At 43.2% G+C, this 15,477-nt stretch overlaps 1 protein-coding gene across 25 annotated transcripts in view; it reads left to right on the top strand.

Annotated features, from left to right (window-relative positions):
- R3HDM2 (R3H domain containing 2) overlaps window positions 1-15,477 on the top strand; it is a 155,576-nt gene that overhangs the window by 132,653 nt on the left and 7,446 nt on the right. For 11 of the 25 annotated variants that reach the window (XM_054579964.1, XM_054579967.1, XM_054579959.1 and 8 more), the window contains 8 exons: window positions 258-490; window positions 3,047-3,222; window positions 7,687-7,788; window positions 9,374-9,619; window positions 10,194-10,320; window positions 10,565-10,725; window positions 11,203-11,357; window positions 12,992-13,092. In XM_054579964.1, coding sequence (XP_054435939.1) covers window positions 258-490; window positions 3,047-3,222; window positions 7,687-7,788; window positions 9,374-9,619; window positions 10,194-10,320; window positions 10,565-10,725; window positions 11,203-11,357; window positions 12,992-13,092 — 1,301 coding nt within the window. The remainder of the gene's footprint in view (window positions 1-257; window positions 491-3,046; window positions 3,223-7,686; window positions 7,789-9,373; window positions 9,620-10,193; window positions 10,321-10,564; window positions 10,726-11,202; window positions 11,358-12,991; window positions 13,093-15,477) is intronic. The other 14 variants (XM_054579976.1, XM_054579977.1, XM_054579966.1 and 11 more) reach the window with 3 other exon arrangements.

The following is a 15,477-nucleotide window of genomic DNA, read 5'->3' as shown; positions in this document are numbered from 1 at the left end:
TCCCATCCACCTCTGGTCTGATGTATTAAATTAGTTGCCAGTACATTGTCTTCCAGAGTTGCCCCTGTGCTCTTTGTTACTATAGTGGATATTGTTCTGTCTGCTCTCATCAACTCTTGGTGGGCCAGCCAACTAACAAGAAGTTAGTGTCCATCCTCACCCCTTCTTTGTTATTAAAAGAATAGAAATGAACTCTCTCCTAGCCCTTCTGCAGAAGTGGTAGGTGGGAGGAGCTCTGACCACTGTGGTCTCTGCAGGGGGAACCGCGAGGGGCTAAGCCGTGCCTCAAGCAGCCGCCAGAGCAGCACAGACAGCGAACTCAAATCCCTGGAGCCAAGGCCTTGGAGCAGCACGGACTCTGATGGCTCTGTTCGCAGCATGCGGCCCCCTGTCACCAAAGCCAGCAGTTTCAGTGGAATCTCTATCCTCACCCGGGGTGACAGCATCGGGAACAGTAAAGGTGTCAGTGCAGGAAGGATCTCCAGGCCAGGTACTACAGTTTGTCGCCGCCTTTGTCGTGCCCGTCATTTCTTGCTTGTCTTCTATAAAATATCACGGATACTTGCCCTGGCTAGTATGGCTCAGTTGGTTAGTGTCGTCCCATACTCCAAAATGTTGTATGTTTGATTTCCAGTCAAGGCACATACAAGTTGCGGGTTCATTCCCCAGTTAGGGTGCATATGGGAGACAACCAATCAATGTTTCTCTCTCACGTCGATATTTCTGTCACTCTTTCCCACTTCCTCTCTCTCTAAAGTCAATAAACTTATTTTTTAAATAAACTAAATAAATAAATAAAATATCACTGATACTTAGTTTTAACAAAACACTTGTCCCCATATTGTGTCTTAGAAACCTAACACAGCCAAAGGATGGGGAAATTTGATTTCTTGAATGAATCCATTGTCCTTTTGAGTCCCCTCTCTGATTTCCTTTCAAACCTTCTTTCCAATTGAAAAACACTGACTGAGATTAGGTTATTTTATCTGATTTCTGACTGAGGTGGGACATCCCTATCAGCCCAGGTTCAGGTTACATACTAAGATGAGAATGATAGCTGCTTTTATTCTGTGGCCTCTGAGATTATAAAGAGAGTTTGTAGAGCAGAGGGAGTCTTCAGAGGTTAGCTATTTGTAATTCACGGGTAGCAGCTAATAGGCTAGAACTTAGAGAGATACTGCTGTGACTGCTTTTCTGGATCTCAGTCACCAAGAAGGAACATATGTTCCACATGCCAGCCCTGTAAACCACTTTTTAGCCCTTCTGATCTGCTGTGTATCCTTCCCCATCTATTACTGTTGCACTCTTAACTGAGAGATACTTAGCTCTTTATGCCCCATCAACCTTTGTTTTACCATTCTCCTGCCTATGAAGAATTGCTTGATTCTCACCCCAGAAGCTCTTTTAGGTCTTATGCTCAGAAGACATCAGTAGTCGTGAAGTGCCCAGGCTGGGTAGCTCAGTTGGTTAGAGAATTGCCTCAATACACCAAGGTGTGGGTTTGATCCCTGGTTAGGGCACATACAAGAATCAAACAATGTGGGGAGAGGGGAGATATAAGGAGACTGAACGGTAATGGAAAAGAAAATACAATAAATAACTCCTGAACTATTTTTTTAAAAAGAACCAATGAATGCATAAATAAGTGCAACAACAGATCAATGTTTCTCCCTCTCTCTTTTCTTTTCTCTCTCTAAAAATAAATTTAAAAAATTTTTTTAGAATTTTTAAAAAAATTTTTAAAGAGAGGGGAAGGGTGGGAGAAAGAAAGGGAGGAGAGAAACATCAATGTGTGGTTACCCCTCGCGCACCCCCTATTGGGGACCTGGCCCACAACCCAAGCATGTGCCCTGACAGGGAATCGAACCCTTTGGTTCACAGGCAGATACTCTATCCACTGAACCACACCAGCCCACCATGACTTAATTTTGTTTGTTTGTTTGTTTGTTTGTTTAAAGAAAGTAGTGGTGAAGATTTTTGCCTCTGTTAGATCTCTGCTGCCCTTCCCTGACTTTATAACAGGCCTTTATCTTCTATTCCTTAAAGATGACACTAGCCCCCAAGTTGGTTTCTCTATACCATCCTCAGTCCTCTTTAAAGCCAATTTATCAGTCTGTAACATAGATCTAATCAAATCACTCTTCTCTTTAAAACATTCATGTTTCTGCATTCCCTGCATAGTAAAATGCAAATAACTTAATACAGCATAACTTCCTGGCTCTGGTTTGCCATTTCAATTTCACTTTGAGGTAATCTATCTTCCTTGGGCCCTCCAGCGATTTCTTGAATATGGCATTGACTTTGTCTCCCCTCAGTCTTACAAGCTTTCTACTTATCCTTCAAACCCATCTCTTTTGCCATATCCTTTTAAAACCTTCCCTCTAACCTTTCCAGGAGTTACTGCTTTCTCATTTTTGGTTTCCTACAACTTTGTTCATATCAGTGATGCATCCCAAAGTTCATTATACACTGCCTGGCATATAGTAGATATTCAGTAAAAGTATTTTGTGGGAATGCACGAATGACTTGGAAAACTAGAAATGGGGAAAATAGACGATGGTTGGGTGTATCTGTGTAGACAGGCATGTGTTTGGAGAGGCAAGGCTGCCTCCCCACAACTTCTGTGAGATGCAAGTTGAGAAGACATCAAAGAGAAGACAGGTCTCTTGAAGGATTAGAAATCTGTACCTTCTGAGCAAATAAACATTTATGTTTTCTGCTGTCTAACCATAATGAACAGATTCCAGGCACTTCAGGGGAGGTGACTTAGCCTCACATTTTGTTCAATTCTAAAACCGAACATTGACAGTCAAGGTGGCTACTCTCCTTACGGAGCAGAAGCTGGCTAAGATGAGGATTTCCAGTATGAAGGCAACTGAAATGCATCTGTATTAACATGTGGATCCTCCCAAGACAGTTGGGGAAATGCACAGGAGAGTGAGGAGAAACACCAAGGAAAGACTAGATCCCTGTAACTTGGCCCTCCAGCGGTGGTTTGTTCGTCACTTGTTCTTACAGCTCTTGGTGGGTGTCTTCTTTGCCTTAGGTATGGCACTAGGTGCCCCAGATGTATGCAACCAGGTCACCTCATCCCAGTCTGTCCGGGGCCTTCTCCCTTGTACTGCCCAGCAGCAGCAGCAGCAGCAGCAGCAGCAGCAACTTCCTGCTCTCCCACCCACACCTCAGCAACAGCCACCCTTGAATAATCACATGATCTCACAGGTGAGTCACCACTCAGTGCCAGAGTCCCCTTCTCTCAGAACCAAACAAGCTCTGGAAGTACAGTCATGCCTCTTGCGCTATGGGTGGCAGGAAAGATCTGTTTTTGGAGACAGGCCACTCCCTCCCTCGTGTCTCATTTGTTAGTTTTGGGGAAAGAAGAGTAAGGGTGAAGATTGGCCCAAGTACTCTTCGTATAGTCAGTCTGGGAGATATTTGCTTTATATATTTCTTTCTCTTCCTCCTGAAAATTATCAGTGGGATCTTTTACCCATTCCACATTTCTGCTGTGCCCCATCTCCCTCTACATCATGTGTAATTAACAAGGTGTGTTTGCTCACTATATCTATATGTGGAGCTTGAAAAGATCACAGTTCCCATCAGAGTCTGAGTGAATGTGCTCAAACATTTATGTATTGAGGTTAGAGGGAAAGGGAATAACACTCAAGACCCCCGCAATACCTATGCCATAAAGCACAAAAACCCTCCAGTGTTTTCTTTGTTTGCTATGCTGTAAAAAAAAAAAAATCTCTCTTTCTCCTTCTGTTGCTGGACAGGTAGATGTTGGTACCTGCTAGGATGTGAGTGAAGTTTTGCCTCTGGGAGCCATCCAGGCCATCAGCTTGAGAATCAAATCCTATTCGAAATGAAACCTCAGTATTCTAGGTTGAAAAGTCTCCTTAATACCCTGAGAAGAGCTGCTCTAAGCACTTTATGAATAGAGCCCATGCTTTATCCTGAAGGATTCTCTGGTAGTCTGGAAGTCCATGTTTATACTCTTTTATGCTGTAGTTTAAATTCTTGTTTCACCTGCCAGGCTCCCTCATCTCACTGTTTAATTAGTCTAGCTTGGCCTCAGATATATCTCTTCCGTAGGTACAAGAAGCAAGTCCCAAGCACTCACACCCCAGGAACTGGAAATTAGAGTGGAAAGACCCCAGAATGGCTTAGTACTTCCCCAGTCAAATATTGTAAAATGAAGCTAAAATAAAGAACAGTAAAGATCTAAGAAACCCTCCTTTGTGTTTTAATGTCACCCACATGCAGATCATTCTAGTCCTTCATCTTAGTCCCTAAATCAGTTTCCCTATAATCCTAATTTAACTTTCTTCTTCTACTGCCACCTACCTCATTAAATCTCACTCATATCAGCTTATCTCATTCCATACTGAAGCATGGCATGTTTGTGTGATTTTCCCTCTCTGTGTCTTAACTCAGGCCTATAAGTGGGTAAAACACTGTGCTTCTCCCTCTGGTTGTCTTCTACTATGCTTCTGTGTGTATTTCACTTTTCCAAAAGCCCAGTTTTGGGTTTTTTTCTTAAAATGTGTGAATTTTAGTAGAGTTTTGCTCCCTTTTCTCCCTCTTAGTCTTCCATCTGCCTTCCCCCTCTATCCATACCTAGAAACAGAGATCAAGAATGGAATGGGAATAAAGAGATAAGTAAAGAGAGCAACCATTTTGGACTGAAAAAAAAATTTTAGACAGAATGTCCAAGTGACTGGCCCTGAATCCCAAACTTTTACCTAGATTCTGTCTCTGCTTTCTGTATCATGAAGGGTCAGTGAGTCAGCTGTTGGTATTGACTGACCTCCTGCAGGGAGTATAGTACTAGATTGGGCCGTGTAGACTGGGGACAGGGGAACGTTACTTGGCAGAGAAATCTCTGCTCCCTAAACTATTTATTCCTGAGGTTGTGATCACAAACTTCAAACTAAAAATTCTTATCCTGGTTAAGTTTTGGTGTCCCTGAAGCACTTGTGGTAGCTGCTAGTATTACGCCACCCCCCAGCACTATGTGGTCCCTTTTTTCTTCCTCTCCTCTTTTTCTCCTCTCCTCTTTTTCTCCTTCTCTTTTTATCTTTTCTTTCTCTTCTTACTGCCTTTTCTTTATTCTTTTTTTTTTTTCCTTCTCTTTCAGTGCTGGTGGCTCTCCAAACTCAAGTGCTGAGCCCCAGAATATTTATTGTTCAGTTCCTCAAATAGTATGTAACAGAGCAAGGATAAAGGAAGTGACCGCATATACACACACACTACTCTGCTTACTGTAAAGATTTTCCTTTTGAAGAGAAACTGAGAAAAGTTAGTTACCTTCAGCTCTGCAGCAAGAGGCATTTGCCCCAGGCTTGGAGATATTGCTGGCTAAACTATGCTCTTTCCCTTTTTGGCAGGCCTCTGCTCTCGGAGCAGGCCTCCGTATCGTATTTCAGTTGAACAAGTGAAACTAAGGAGTGAGGCTGAGAATTAAGGGGCCAGAGGCTACCTTTTGCCCAATTTACTTAAAGTGAAGCGAACCTCTTAAAAAGAAGCCCTCTGAACCTGTCTTCTGGGGCCCAGTCAGGCATGTAAAAACCAATGATGTAGTCCAGAATTCACCAGTAGGTGGCATCACACCCCTCAGGTTTTTCAGAAGTTCCCTAACTGGAGTTTGAGACTATAAGAAGAAAACTATAGTTGAGAGTAGTGATGGTATAACTTAAAAATAGCACTGAGACAGCCACCTTTGCCACTCCCCTGCTCAGTCAGGGGAGGCTTAAGAGAAGAGCATCATTTCTTCTCCACTTTTTATGCAAAACTCACAAATGTGAGGAAATCAGGCAGCCTTATTTTACCGCTTCACTTTTCCTGTGGCCACTCCTTCTCCCCCAGAGAATATAAGGCCTGAATCACTTTAGGCCCTCCCCTAAGAGAAATAAGAGGATTAAGATGATAGAAAATGAGTTTAAAAGCTACCAGCACAGGTATCTCATGCTGAGCAGCTTGGCCAGCAGTTATATTTGGCATGCCATTGGCTTACAGAAAACGGGTATGCCAGGAAAGCTGAGAGTTTATTTTCTGAACATTCTCAAAGAGACGCTTTGCCAGCGTCTCTCCCAGCTCACACAGTAAATTCTCAGTAACTTTTTCCTAACCAAGATGACTTACATTTTATTTAATCCATTTTGGGACTAGTTCCTGGACTCTGCTTCTGGGTGTTAGTCCCCTCTGTGAAAGGGTCTCTCCAGAGATGTGTAGCAGGAGAGGACATTGATATCTTGGTCCCCCACACCTTGTGTTAATCATACCTAAATTTGTTACTCTAAATTTAGAAGGAGGAAGAATTATACAAACAAAAAGACATTTGTGTAATTTTGTTCAACTTCTTTTACACTATCCCTACTGCTAGAATGGAGTGGAAAGAATGTATATCAGGCAGAACTAGATTCCTACCCAAGCCCTGCCATGTTAGTGTGATCCTGGATGTGTGATTTAATTTCTCTGAACCTTGCTGTCTTAACTGCAAATACAAGTTACCATATCTCCTTATAAAATGATTGTAAAGTTATTCCCTGGCCAGTGTGGCCCTGTTGGTTGGAGCATCATCCTGTAACCAAAGGGTTGTAGGTTCCATTTCCTGTCAGGACACATACCTAGGTTGCAGGTTCGATCCCCAGTCTGGACACATAAGGAATACAACCAATCGATGTTTCTTTTTCTCTAGAACTCACTCTCAGGTGAGGATTTAAAAAAAAAAAATTATTGTGAAGCTGTAATGAGATAAAGTATATAAATGAGACAATGTATATAAGTGTTATTTCCCTCTCTCTTCCTAGCCTCTCCTCTTTCTCCCTCCTCTCCTACCACCACCAGGGGCCATGGCTAGAGAATTGATGAGGGGCTGAAATGGCTGGAGGGTAAGAAGAGAAAGTAACTCCCCATTAGCTGGTTTAGAATACACAGTTTTCCTAATAAACAAATCCTCCTGTTTGAGGCTAGTGAACAGACTGAAGGAACAAAAGTTAAAACTAGGGTATTTATATTTTATTCCTAAATCCCTCCTTGTTTCCTTATGGGGGCATTTTTCATACTGTCCTCACAGTCTGGAGCTATACAGAACAATCTTGGAGCAGGAGGAAGTAGCCAGAACCAAGCGTGAGGTGGCCATTTTCTTCTCTGCCCTTGGGAGGAAGATGATCCTTGAGAATGAGCACTTCCTCCAGGAAAGCTGTGCTGTGAAATCAGCAGCATGGCCGCAAACTGAGCAAGGCCGTGGATGACCTTTCCTACAGAAGCAGTAATCCCTTCTCAAGTGGGCGTTCAAGGAGGGTTATGATCATGCTCCGCAGGAATCATATGTTCAGAAAGAATGTTTTGGGGAAAGCTATGTTTGGAATCAGGCAGCAGACCCTGGCTCTGAGAGTTCTAAAATTGCTCACAACAGCTGCAGAGTTCTGAGTGGCTAACGGGGTGGGGTGTGCAGTGGGTCTCTCCTGATAGGAGAGATTGCCTGTTTGTCAGAGATGTGAAAGCCACAGCTGTCCTGGGCTTGATCTCCAGCCTTCTCAGCAGCTATGCTATTCATGTGAAATTTCTTTTATGATTAACTTCGTTGTTCTTTCCCTTTTCCTTCCTCTCTCTGCCCTGCTGCCTTTCCCTGTGCCTCCCTTTTGTCTTCCCTTTTCCACATGCCTCTCTGCTGGTCCACAGCCAGTCCCAGCTCTGCAGCCCTCTCCGCAGCCTGTTCAGTTCTCTCCAGGCTCCTGTCCCCAAGTCCTTCTGCCAGTCTCTCCACCCCAGCAGTACAACATGGTATAAACTTCATTTCCCCTTTTTGTCTTGTCCATGTGTTACCTGTGTCTCTGGGTGTGTCTGGGTCAGTCTGTGACAACCTTGCAAAGCAACTGTGTTTTTTGGAAGGCCATGTTAAAAGGTGTTTCTTCTTGAAGGGCTAGTACAGGCTGAACTATACTCCATTCCATTGACTTCACTCTAGCAGTTTAGGCATCAAAAGATGCCTAAATATAAGATAGAGAGGAACACTGAGTACCCCGAGTCTTAGGAGGGGAAGTAATATCAGATGTTGGTCTAACCCTCAATTCCTTTAAATATAAAAACACAATTCTAGAATTCTCTGGTACCGTTGGTAAAAACTTAAAATGTTCCCATCTCTTACCATGTTATTTTACATAAAAAATAACCTTTTCTAATGCATAACACTTGCTGTTTAGTTTGTACCTTGACTACAAATCCTTTGAAGATCTGATGTGTGCCTCATAGTTGATAACTTCTATCGTGGTTATAGGAGTGCTGATTTCTTTTTAGTTTGTGTTAATCACACCTATCTTCTTTTTCACTAGAACACCGTCTTTCCTCCCACCTCTTATCTCCATTCTGAAAAGTTCTAGAATGTGGACCTCAAAATAATCAGCAATTCAGTTCTCTTGTCGTCTGTTTCTGCCCACTAAGGTAGCAAAATAGCTAACTTGAAGATCAGGTCCCTGAAAATTGAGTGAAACCACAGGAAAGCATTACCTTTTATTTCTACTAGGTTTTTTGTACGTTTGGGGTTTTTTTCCCCCCTTCAAAAGAACTTCTGCTCGCGTGTGTATGTGTTTGTATGTGTGTCAAGGGAGCAGAAGGGACAAGGAAGCTAACAAACTCTAACCAATCGCCATACAAGTGAGAGATGGAACACCATCACTCTTGCTGCTTAGAGAAGAGGGCTGAGAGAAAAGGCAATTACAGACTAGCCAGTCAGCCTCGCCCTCCAGCTCAGCCACTCACCCTGGCTCCTTTCAGAGGTGAGAATTGGAAGTGGTTTCTGAAGGGCAGGAGAACTTTAGGCAAAGTGTCAGAGAACAGAGGTGGAAATGACCTCAAGAGTGAGTAAGGAGATAGGCAGCAAGAGTGGGAGCCCACCAGTCTTTCCACTGCATAGGCGGAGCTGGAGAGCTAGGTGAAGAGAGCCACCTACAATCCACTCATGGTGTTATCTGGGTCTTTTATTATAAAAACAGGATTTTTTGGCAACATAGAGGCACTTTGTATGGTTGGAGGCATGAGGAAGACAGGAAATGGAAAGGCTTACAGTCTTTTTTTTTTTTTTTAACCCACTAGCTTGTCCTGTTTTTTTAATATAGAGAAGTTGTGTCATTGCTCCTGTCTCCTCAGGATAAATTCTAATAAAAATCATAATCAGAGTGGCCATTGTTACCTCATATGTAGTAAGGAGACTGGCCTCCCAGGGCACAGAGACAGGAGTGTTCCAAATTTGGTCTAGGTAAGGAAGGCTCTAGAGGGGGTTGCTATTTCTGTATGTCTTTCTGTCTGTGTTGAAGCCAAAGACATGAGGTTTGATACAACCTCAGTTCTTGAGTCTCCCCCACTCTCTCAGCAGGCAGATGACCTCAGCAACCCCTTTGGACAGATGAGCCTTAGTCGCCAAGGTTCTACTGAAGCATCTGACCCATCCACAGCTCTGTTCCAGCCCCCGCTTATCTCCCAGCACCCTCAGCAGACTAGTTTCATCATGGCTTCCACGGGACAGCCCCTCCCCTCTTCCAGCTATTCCACCTCTAGCCATGCGCCACCTACTCAGCAAGTCCTGCCACCCCAGGGCTACATGCAGCCCCCTCAACAGGTGAGCAGCTCAGGTTCCCAGCTTAAATTACTAATTCAGTTTTTTCAGTATTATAATCCTTCTCTCTTCCTCTGATTTAGACAGGCCAGAGAGGATACCAGTCCCTCACCTCCATTTACCCCTCTTGCACTTGAGCATTGTCTTTAGTCAGAAGATCGTCTTTCTAGATGACCCAAGTCCTTCCTGTTCTGTTTCAAATTTGTATACAAATGCTGCAATTGCAGACCCAAGATATCTCCATTTACAGATTTTTGACCATCAGCCCTGATGCACTGAATAGTTCGGGGCTTATTGGTCAGGATGTCATCCCAATACAGTAAGGTTGCGGGTTCAGTCCCCGGTCAGGGCACATACAAGAAGCAATCAGTGAATACATAAATAAGTGGAAAAACAAAATAGATGTTTCTCTCTCCTTCTCCCCTTCTCTCCGTCCCCCTCCCCCACCCCTTCTCCTACCCATGAACCCCTCTTCCTCTCTTTCTCTAAAATCAATAAGTAAAAATTTTTAAAAATAGCTTGGGGATGTTGGGGCTGAATTTGAATGACCTCACATACCTGTTTCCTCTCACCATAGATCCAGGTTTCTTACTATCCCCCTGGACAGTATCCTAATTCCAACCAGCAATATCGACCTCTCTCTCACCCGGTGGCCTACAGCCCCCAGCGTGGTCAACAGTTGCCTCAGCCATCCCAACAGCCTGGTAAGGGGAACTGCTAGTATAAGTAGACAGTGAATAAGGGAAGGGTAGAGACTAAGAAAGAGAATTACGCTCCCTCTTTTAAAAAACAAACAAACAGGAATGATTAGAGTCCTAAAGAGGTACCCAGAATTTCCAGAAAAAGAAAAGGTAAATTAGACAGGTGAAGAGAAATGGCTGATAAAGTGTGACCTCCTAAGCAACATTGAGACCATGCTAATCTCTCTTCTGCCTTGCCCATCCCTAGGTTTACAGCCCATGATGCCTAACCAGCAGCAGGCGGCTTACCAAGGCATGATTGGGGTCCAGCAGCCACAGAACCAGGGCCTGCTCAGCAACCAGAGGAGTGGCATGGGGGGCCAGATGCAAGGCCTGGTGGTTCAGTACACTCCACTGCCTTCTTACCAAGTGGGTGCATTCTGCATTGGGAAAGATCACCCAGTCCTCGGGAGGAGGGACAGGAGGACAGCCTCCCACGTCATCCAGTCTGACAACTCTAACACTGAAACATTGTTCACTTCACCCCTAAAAATTTTAGGGTTTTTTTTTTTCCCTTTGAGAGAAAGCCCAGGGAATCAGAGAAGAATCTTTATTTAAATTGTTTGGTCCTCGTACAGCCATGCAAATGAATGTATGCCCAGAAGAATAAGCTCTAAAGGAAAGATGGTTCCCTTCTCTAAATCAGATGCTCAAGGGTAGAATTTGGAGAAGAAGGAAATAGAGGTAGCTCTGTAAACATTTCCTTTAGATAGATGAGAAGAACAGAAGGAGTCTCTAGGAGGCAAAGAGTGTAGTTAGAGTGTCTCAGTCTGGTGATGACTGGGCTATTGTCTGGATAAACTCACTGGGAGTACAAGTGGTCATTTTCCTCTTCTCTTCACTCAGGTCCCAGTGGGTAATGACTCGCAAAATGTGGTCCAGCCGCCTTTCCAGCAGCCCATACTGGTCCCTGCGAGCCAGTCTGTACAAGGGGGCCTCCCAGGAGGGGGCGTGCCAGTGTACTACAGCATGATCCCTCAAGCTCAGCAGAACGGTACAAGGTGAGGACTCTCAGAAAGTCCCAGCATTTCTCCCATAGACCTTCGGCGACTGTTGTACTATGGTTTTGTTTTCACTGGCCTAAGAACAGGAAGGCAGGGGTAAAGAGCCCAGTGGTTCCCTCAGGTAGAATGTGAGGAAGTTCATTCTCCTTTTCTCCTCATTGATTTTTTCCGTAAGAGCTCGTCGGCAGAAAGAAATTCTTGCTTTAGAGACAAAGGCTTTATCATTTCCCATTTTTTTTGTTTTTTTAATCAGATTCAGAAGTATGCAATAGAGGTTGGTCATCATTAAAAGAAGCAGTTTGGAGTGTATATTGTAAAAATTTTCTGTGTACCTCTGTTTTATATCCATGGATGACTCTCAGGTGGTCTGTGTATATGTATCTTAGGATAGACCATAGCTAATAGAATTTTAGAGGCAGAAAGCACCTTTGAAATACCAAGTCTGCTCCCTTTGTTTTATTTTTCTCTCTCTCTTTTTTTTAGTAAATGAAAAAGTTCCAGCTAAGTATGTTAAGAAACTTACCCTAAGTCACATAGCTAGTTAAAAGCAGAGCTGGAACTAGAACTCAAGTCTAGGCCTACATGTATGAATTTCTGTGTTTCTCTCTCAGTGTTTATATATTTATTTCTATACTGTTATATGTGCGTCTCCTGTTGTCTTGAGTTTGAAGGGAGGATGGTTCCCTATTTGTCTTAAGGTTGATCATCATCTGTGTTTGCCGTTGTGTAAATATCCTAAATCACACATCTCCTTAGTTCTTTTTTACCCATCTCTCTCTTGCACTGTATATCTTTCTCTGGCGCATATGCATTCTCTCTCCCCCACCCCTCTGTGTGTGTGTGTGTGTGTGTGTGTGTGTGTGTGTGTGTGTGTGTAACTTTTTTTTAAAGATTTTACTTATTTTTAGAGAGGGGAAGGGAAGGAGAAAGAGGAGGGAAACATCAATATGTGGTTGCATCTTGCGCTCCCCCCTGGTGGGGATCTGGCCTGCAGTCGAACCAGCAACCCTTTGGTTTGCAGGCCAGCGCTCAATCCACTGAGCTACACTAGCTAGGGATGGATGGATATATATATATATAAATAAATTGATTTATATATATATATAAATAAATTGATTTGAGAGAGAAACAGCAATTTGTTGTTGCACTTATTTGTACATTCATTGATTGCTTCTTGTATGTATCCTGACCAGGGATTGAACATGCAACCTTGGCTTATGAAGATGATGGTCTAACCACCTGAGCTACTTGGCCAGGGCTTTTGGCACTGTCTTTATCTGTGTGTCTGTTGTGTTTCTCAGAGTGTGTGTGTGTGTGTATTTGTGTTGTGTGCACGTATTCATGCATATGTATCTGGTGTTTCCACACTGTTGGGAAGAGCATGTGTCACTAACATTCCATCTGTAGCACAGATTAGCAGCTTCCTAATTGAAAGATGATCAAGTACAAATATATATAATTAACTTTGAACTGATTAGTGATTTTAGAAATCGCATGGCAAATTGGTTTGGGAATGGCTTGGAGCTGCCTCTGCTTCCCACAGGGGAAGGCTGGGGAAGCAGCAGCTATTTGCCATGAGCCGTGTTCTTCCCTCTACCAATTTACCGCTCCTCTCTTCTCCCTTTTCCCAGCGCTTCTGTGGGGTTTCTACAACCTCCTGGCTCTGAGCAGTACCAGATGCCTCAGTCTCCCTCTCCCTGCAGTCCACCACAGATGCCACAGCAGTACTCAGGTAAGACAATAAAAATTGGGGATTCTTGGGCACTGGCAATTGCAAATGCTGTCAAAGAACTTGTGCTCTAGATCTGGGAAGGGCAGAGAGAATTCAGGGATTGGCTGTGTACCCAACTGTGACCCCATCAGGAGGAAAGACCAAAGTTCTGGCTGGTGTTTTCCAGGGGCACTGAAGTTGACCTCTCAAGAAAGGCAAGGTTGGTTGCCCAATCCCCATCCTTGGGAGGCCACATGTCTAATTGGGTTCATTTTCTTTACTTCTTGTTTTTTTCTTTTTTTCTGAATTCAGCATTACATTTACCACATGCCTTTGAGACATGAAGTACTTACTTACCTCTGTCTCCTGCACTTATCCTTCCGATTAGACAGCTTTTTTATTTCTCTTGGGAGTGTGAGAGAGGCTGATAAAATGCTTTTTAAATCATATCTTAGATATGTTTAGCAGTTTTTTTTATGTGCTCACCTACCTTTTATCATTTTAATTTTTACCACAACTCCATGAATGGGAAATTTAAGTCTCAAAGAGGATAAATGATTTGCGTAAATTCACAGTCCTAGAACTTGAACTTCTGTCTTTTGAATTTCCATATCCTGTGCTGCATCCTCAGTAACACATTTTCAACAGCTTTCTATACTCTGAATCCTTTCCCTCCAGTGGGAAACAAATGGATATTGTGTTAAACAGCTAAATGCCCTCTTTGGAGGGACCACCTCTCCCAGGTGAATAGGCTTATGCCATGCAGCCTCTCACTGTCTGCCTTTGCCAAGAACTCCCCCAACACACCAAGTACAGCTGTGCATGTTTATTTCCCTTTCACCCTACACTGACATAGCATTACACTGCAGTTAAACTTCAAGGGTTCTGGAAGGGAGATCTTTTTATGTTTCTTTTAATTAATTTTTGTCCATCACCATTCATCCCCCCCCTCATACTCTCTTCCATATCCACCCTCCTCCCCCATCCCACTCCTGCAAGGGAGGAGGTCTTAATGTAGCTCTCTTGTGGGAATATCAGAGTGCCCTCTTCTGGTAAGAAGGGAGTATTTTTGCCAGTTTCCCCATTTAGAAATGTAGCATTTTTCACGTAAGATTTTTTGCACTCTATATTAGATGTTGTGGAGTAGGTTCCAGAATTAATCTTGCTCATAAGACAAGATCAGTTGTTACCTTCAAGGACAATCACTTCTACCTCCATCCAGACCAAACATGAATCTCTGACAGGCTGAGAGATTTTAAATTCAACAGCCCATTACTTTATTGGTTTCTCTAGCTGTTTCTCCAAGTGTCCACCAGGGGCACCTGACCTTGAAATTCCCAGCAGGGTATGGAAATTGTACTCCAAGAACCACTGTAGCCTTTGATGGTGCTTGATACTGCAGGGCATTTTCTCTCCTGTTAAAATAAGTGTGTGCATGTGCATATGGATATACTTCCTTAGTGGTATATCAGTGTATCTATTGTGCCTCTGTGGTTATATATCTGATCATCCTCAAATTATATTTCAAATTATATTCATATTCAGATATAATATTTGGTCTTTGAATATGAAACAAACCTAGTGAAAAGAATTTTTCATTATCTGCTATGGATCTGGTGCTGGGTTAAGTAAACTGAAACAGCTGTTGTTCTGAAAGTTGGCAGCACTTAGAGATCCGGGCTGAGATTGGAAGGAAATAATCTAGGCTCTTCCCTAATCAAAAGAAATAGAAGAAACACACTGTATCATCTAGTTCCTTGCTGCTTCGGAATTTTCTCTTGTATTTCCTTCAGAGCTACCCTGATTGATCCTAGTCTTCTGACTGACCCATTGTACTTTTCCTAGATGATGGGATGTTCTGCCTTTTCTAAGAGACCATATTCACAATACTTCTGATTTTCAAAGTCTTCAATCCCTGTTCATAAAAATCTAAGAGGAAGTGGAAGAAAAGAAAAAGTACCTCTTCTTTCCTTCCAGTTTACCCTTTACAGGGAAGGAAGATAGAAGACCAGCATAGTCCATAAAGGCTGCTGTGTCACCTTCAGACGATAGTTACCCGCTCTTCTTCCATGTAACAACGTGGTCACTTTTCCAAAAATAAAGGCAGGGATTAAGATTGGCTGTTCCTGGAACAACTGTTCTGGTTTATTAATCCATTTTTGTAGTTGCCCAATTTACCGCCAGGCCAGGACCTCAGTTCCTCTACTGTGATATTAGATGTTACTGCCTTCCCAGGTAACTTTTCTTTCCATTGAAATGATAGCTTACAGATATCTTGAGGTTTCTACAGAGATGCTGGTCTGGGGAAGGCGCACACAGACATGGAATGGCAGTGAAACCTGTACCCAGACTCCCAACTCACAATGACACAACAGTGTGGCCAGAGTGAGGAACATACGGACATAG

This window comes from Pteronotus mesoamericanus, unplaced genomic scaffold (genome assembly GCF_021234165.1).
Source record: "Pteronotus mesoamericanus isolate MK-2021 breed Mesoamerican mustached bat unplaced genomic scaffold, CSHL_Meso_final contig_56, whole genome shotgun sequence".
Taxonomy (NCBI): Eukaryota; Metazoa; Chordata; class Mammalia; order Chiroptera; family Mormoopidae; genus Pteronotus; species Pteronotus mesoamericanus.
The sequence above is the reverse complement of the archived record's forward strand: the minus strand, read 5'-3'. Positions and strand labels throughout refer to the sequence as shown.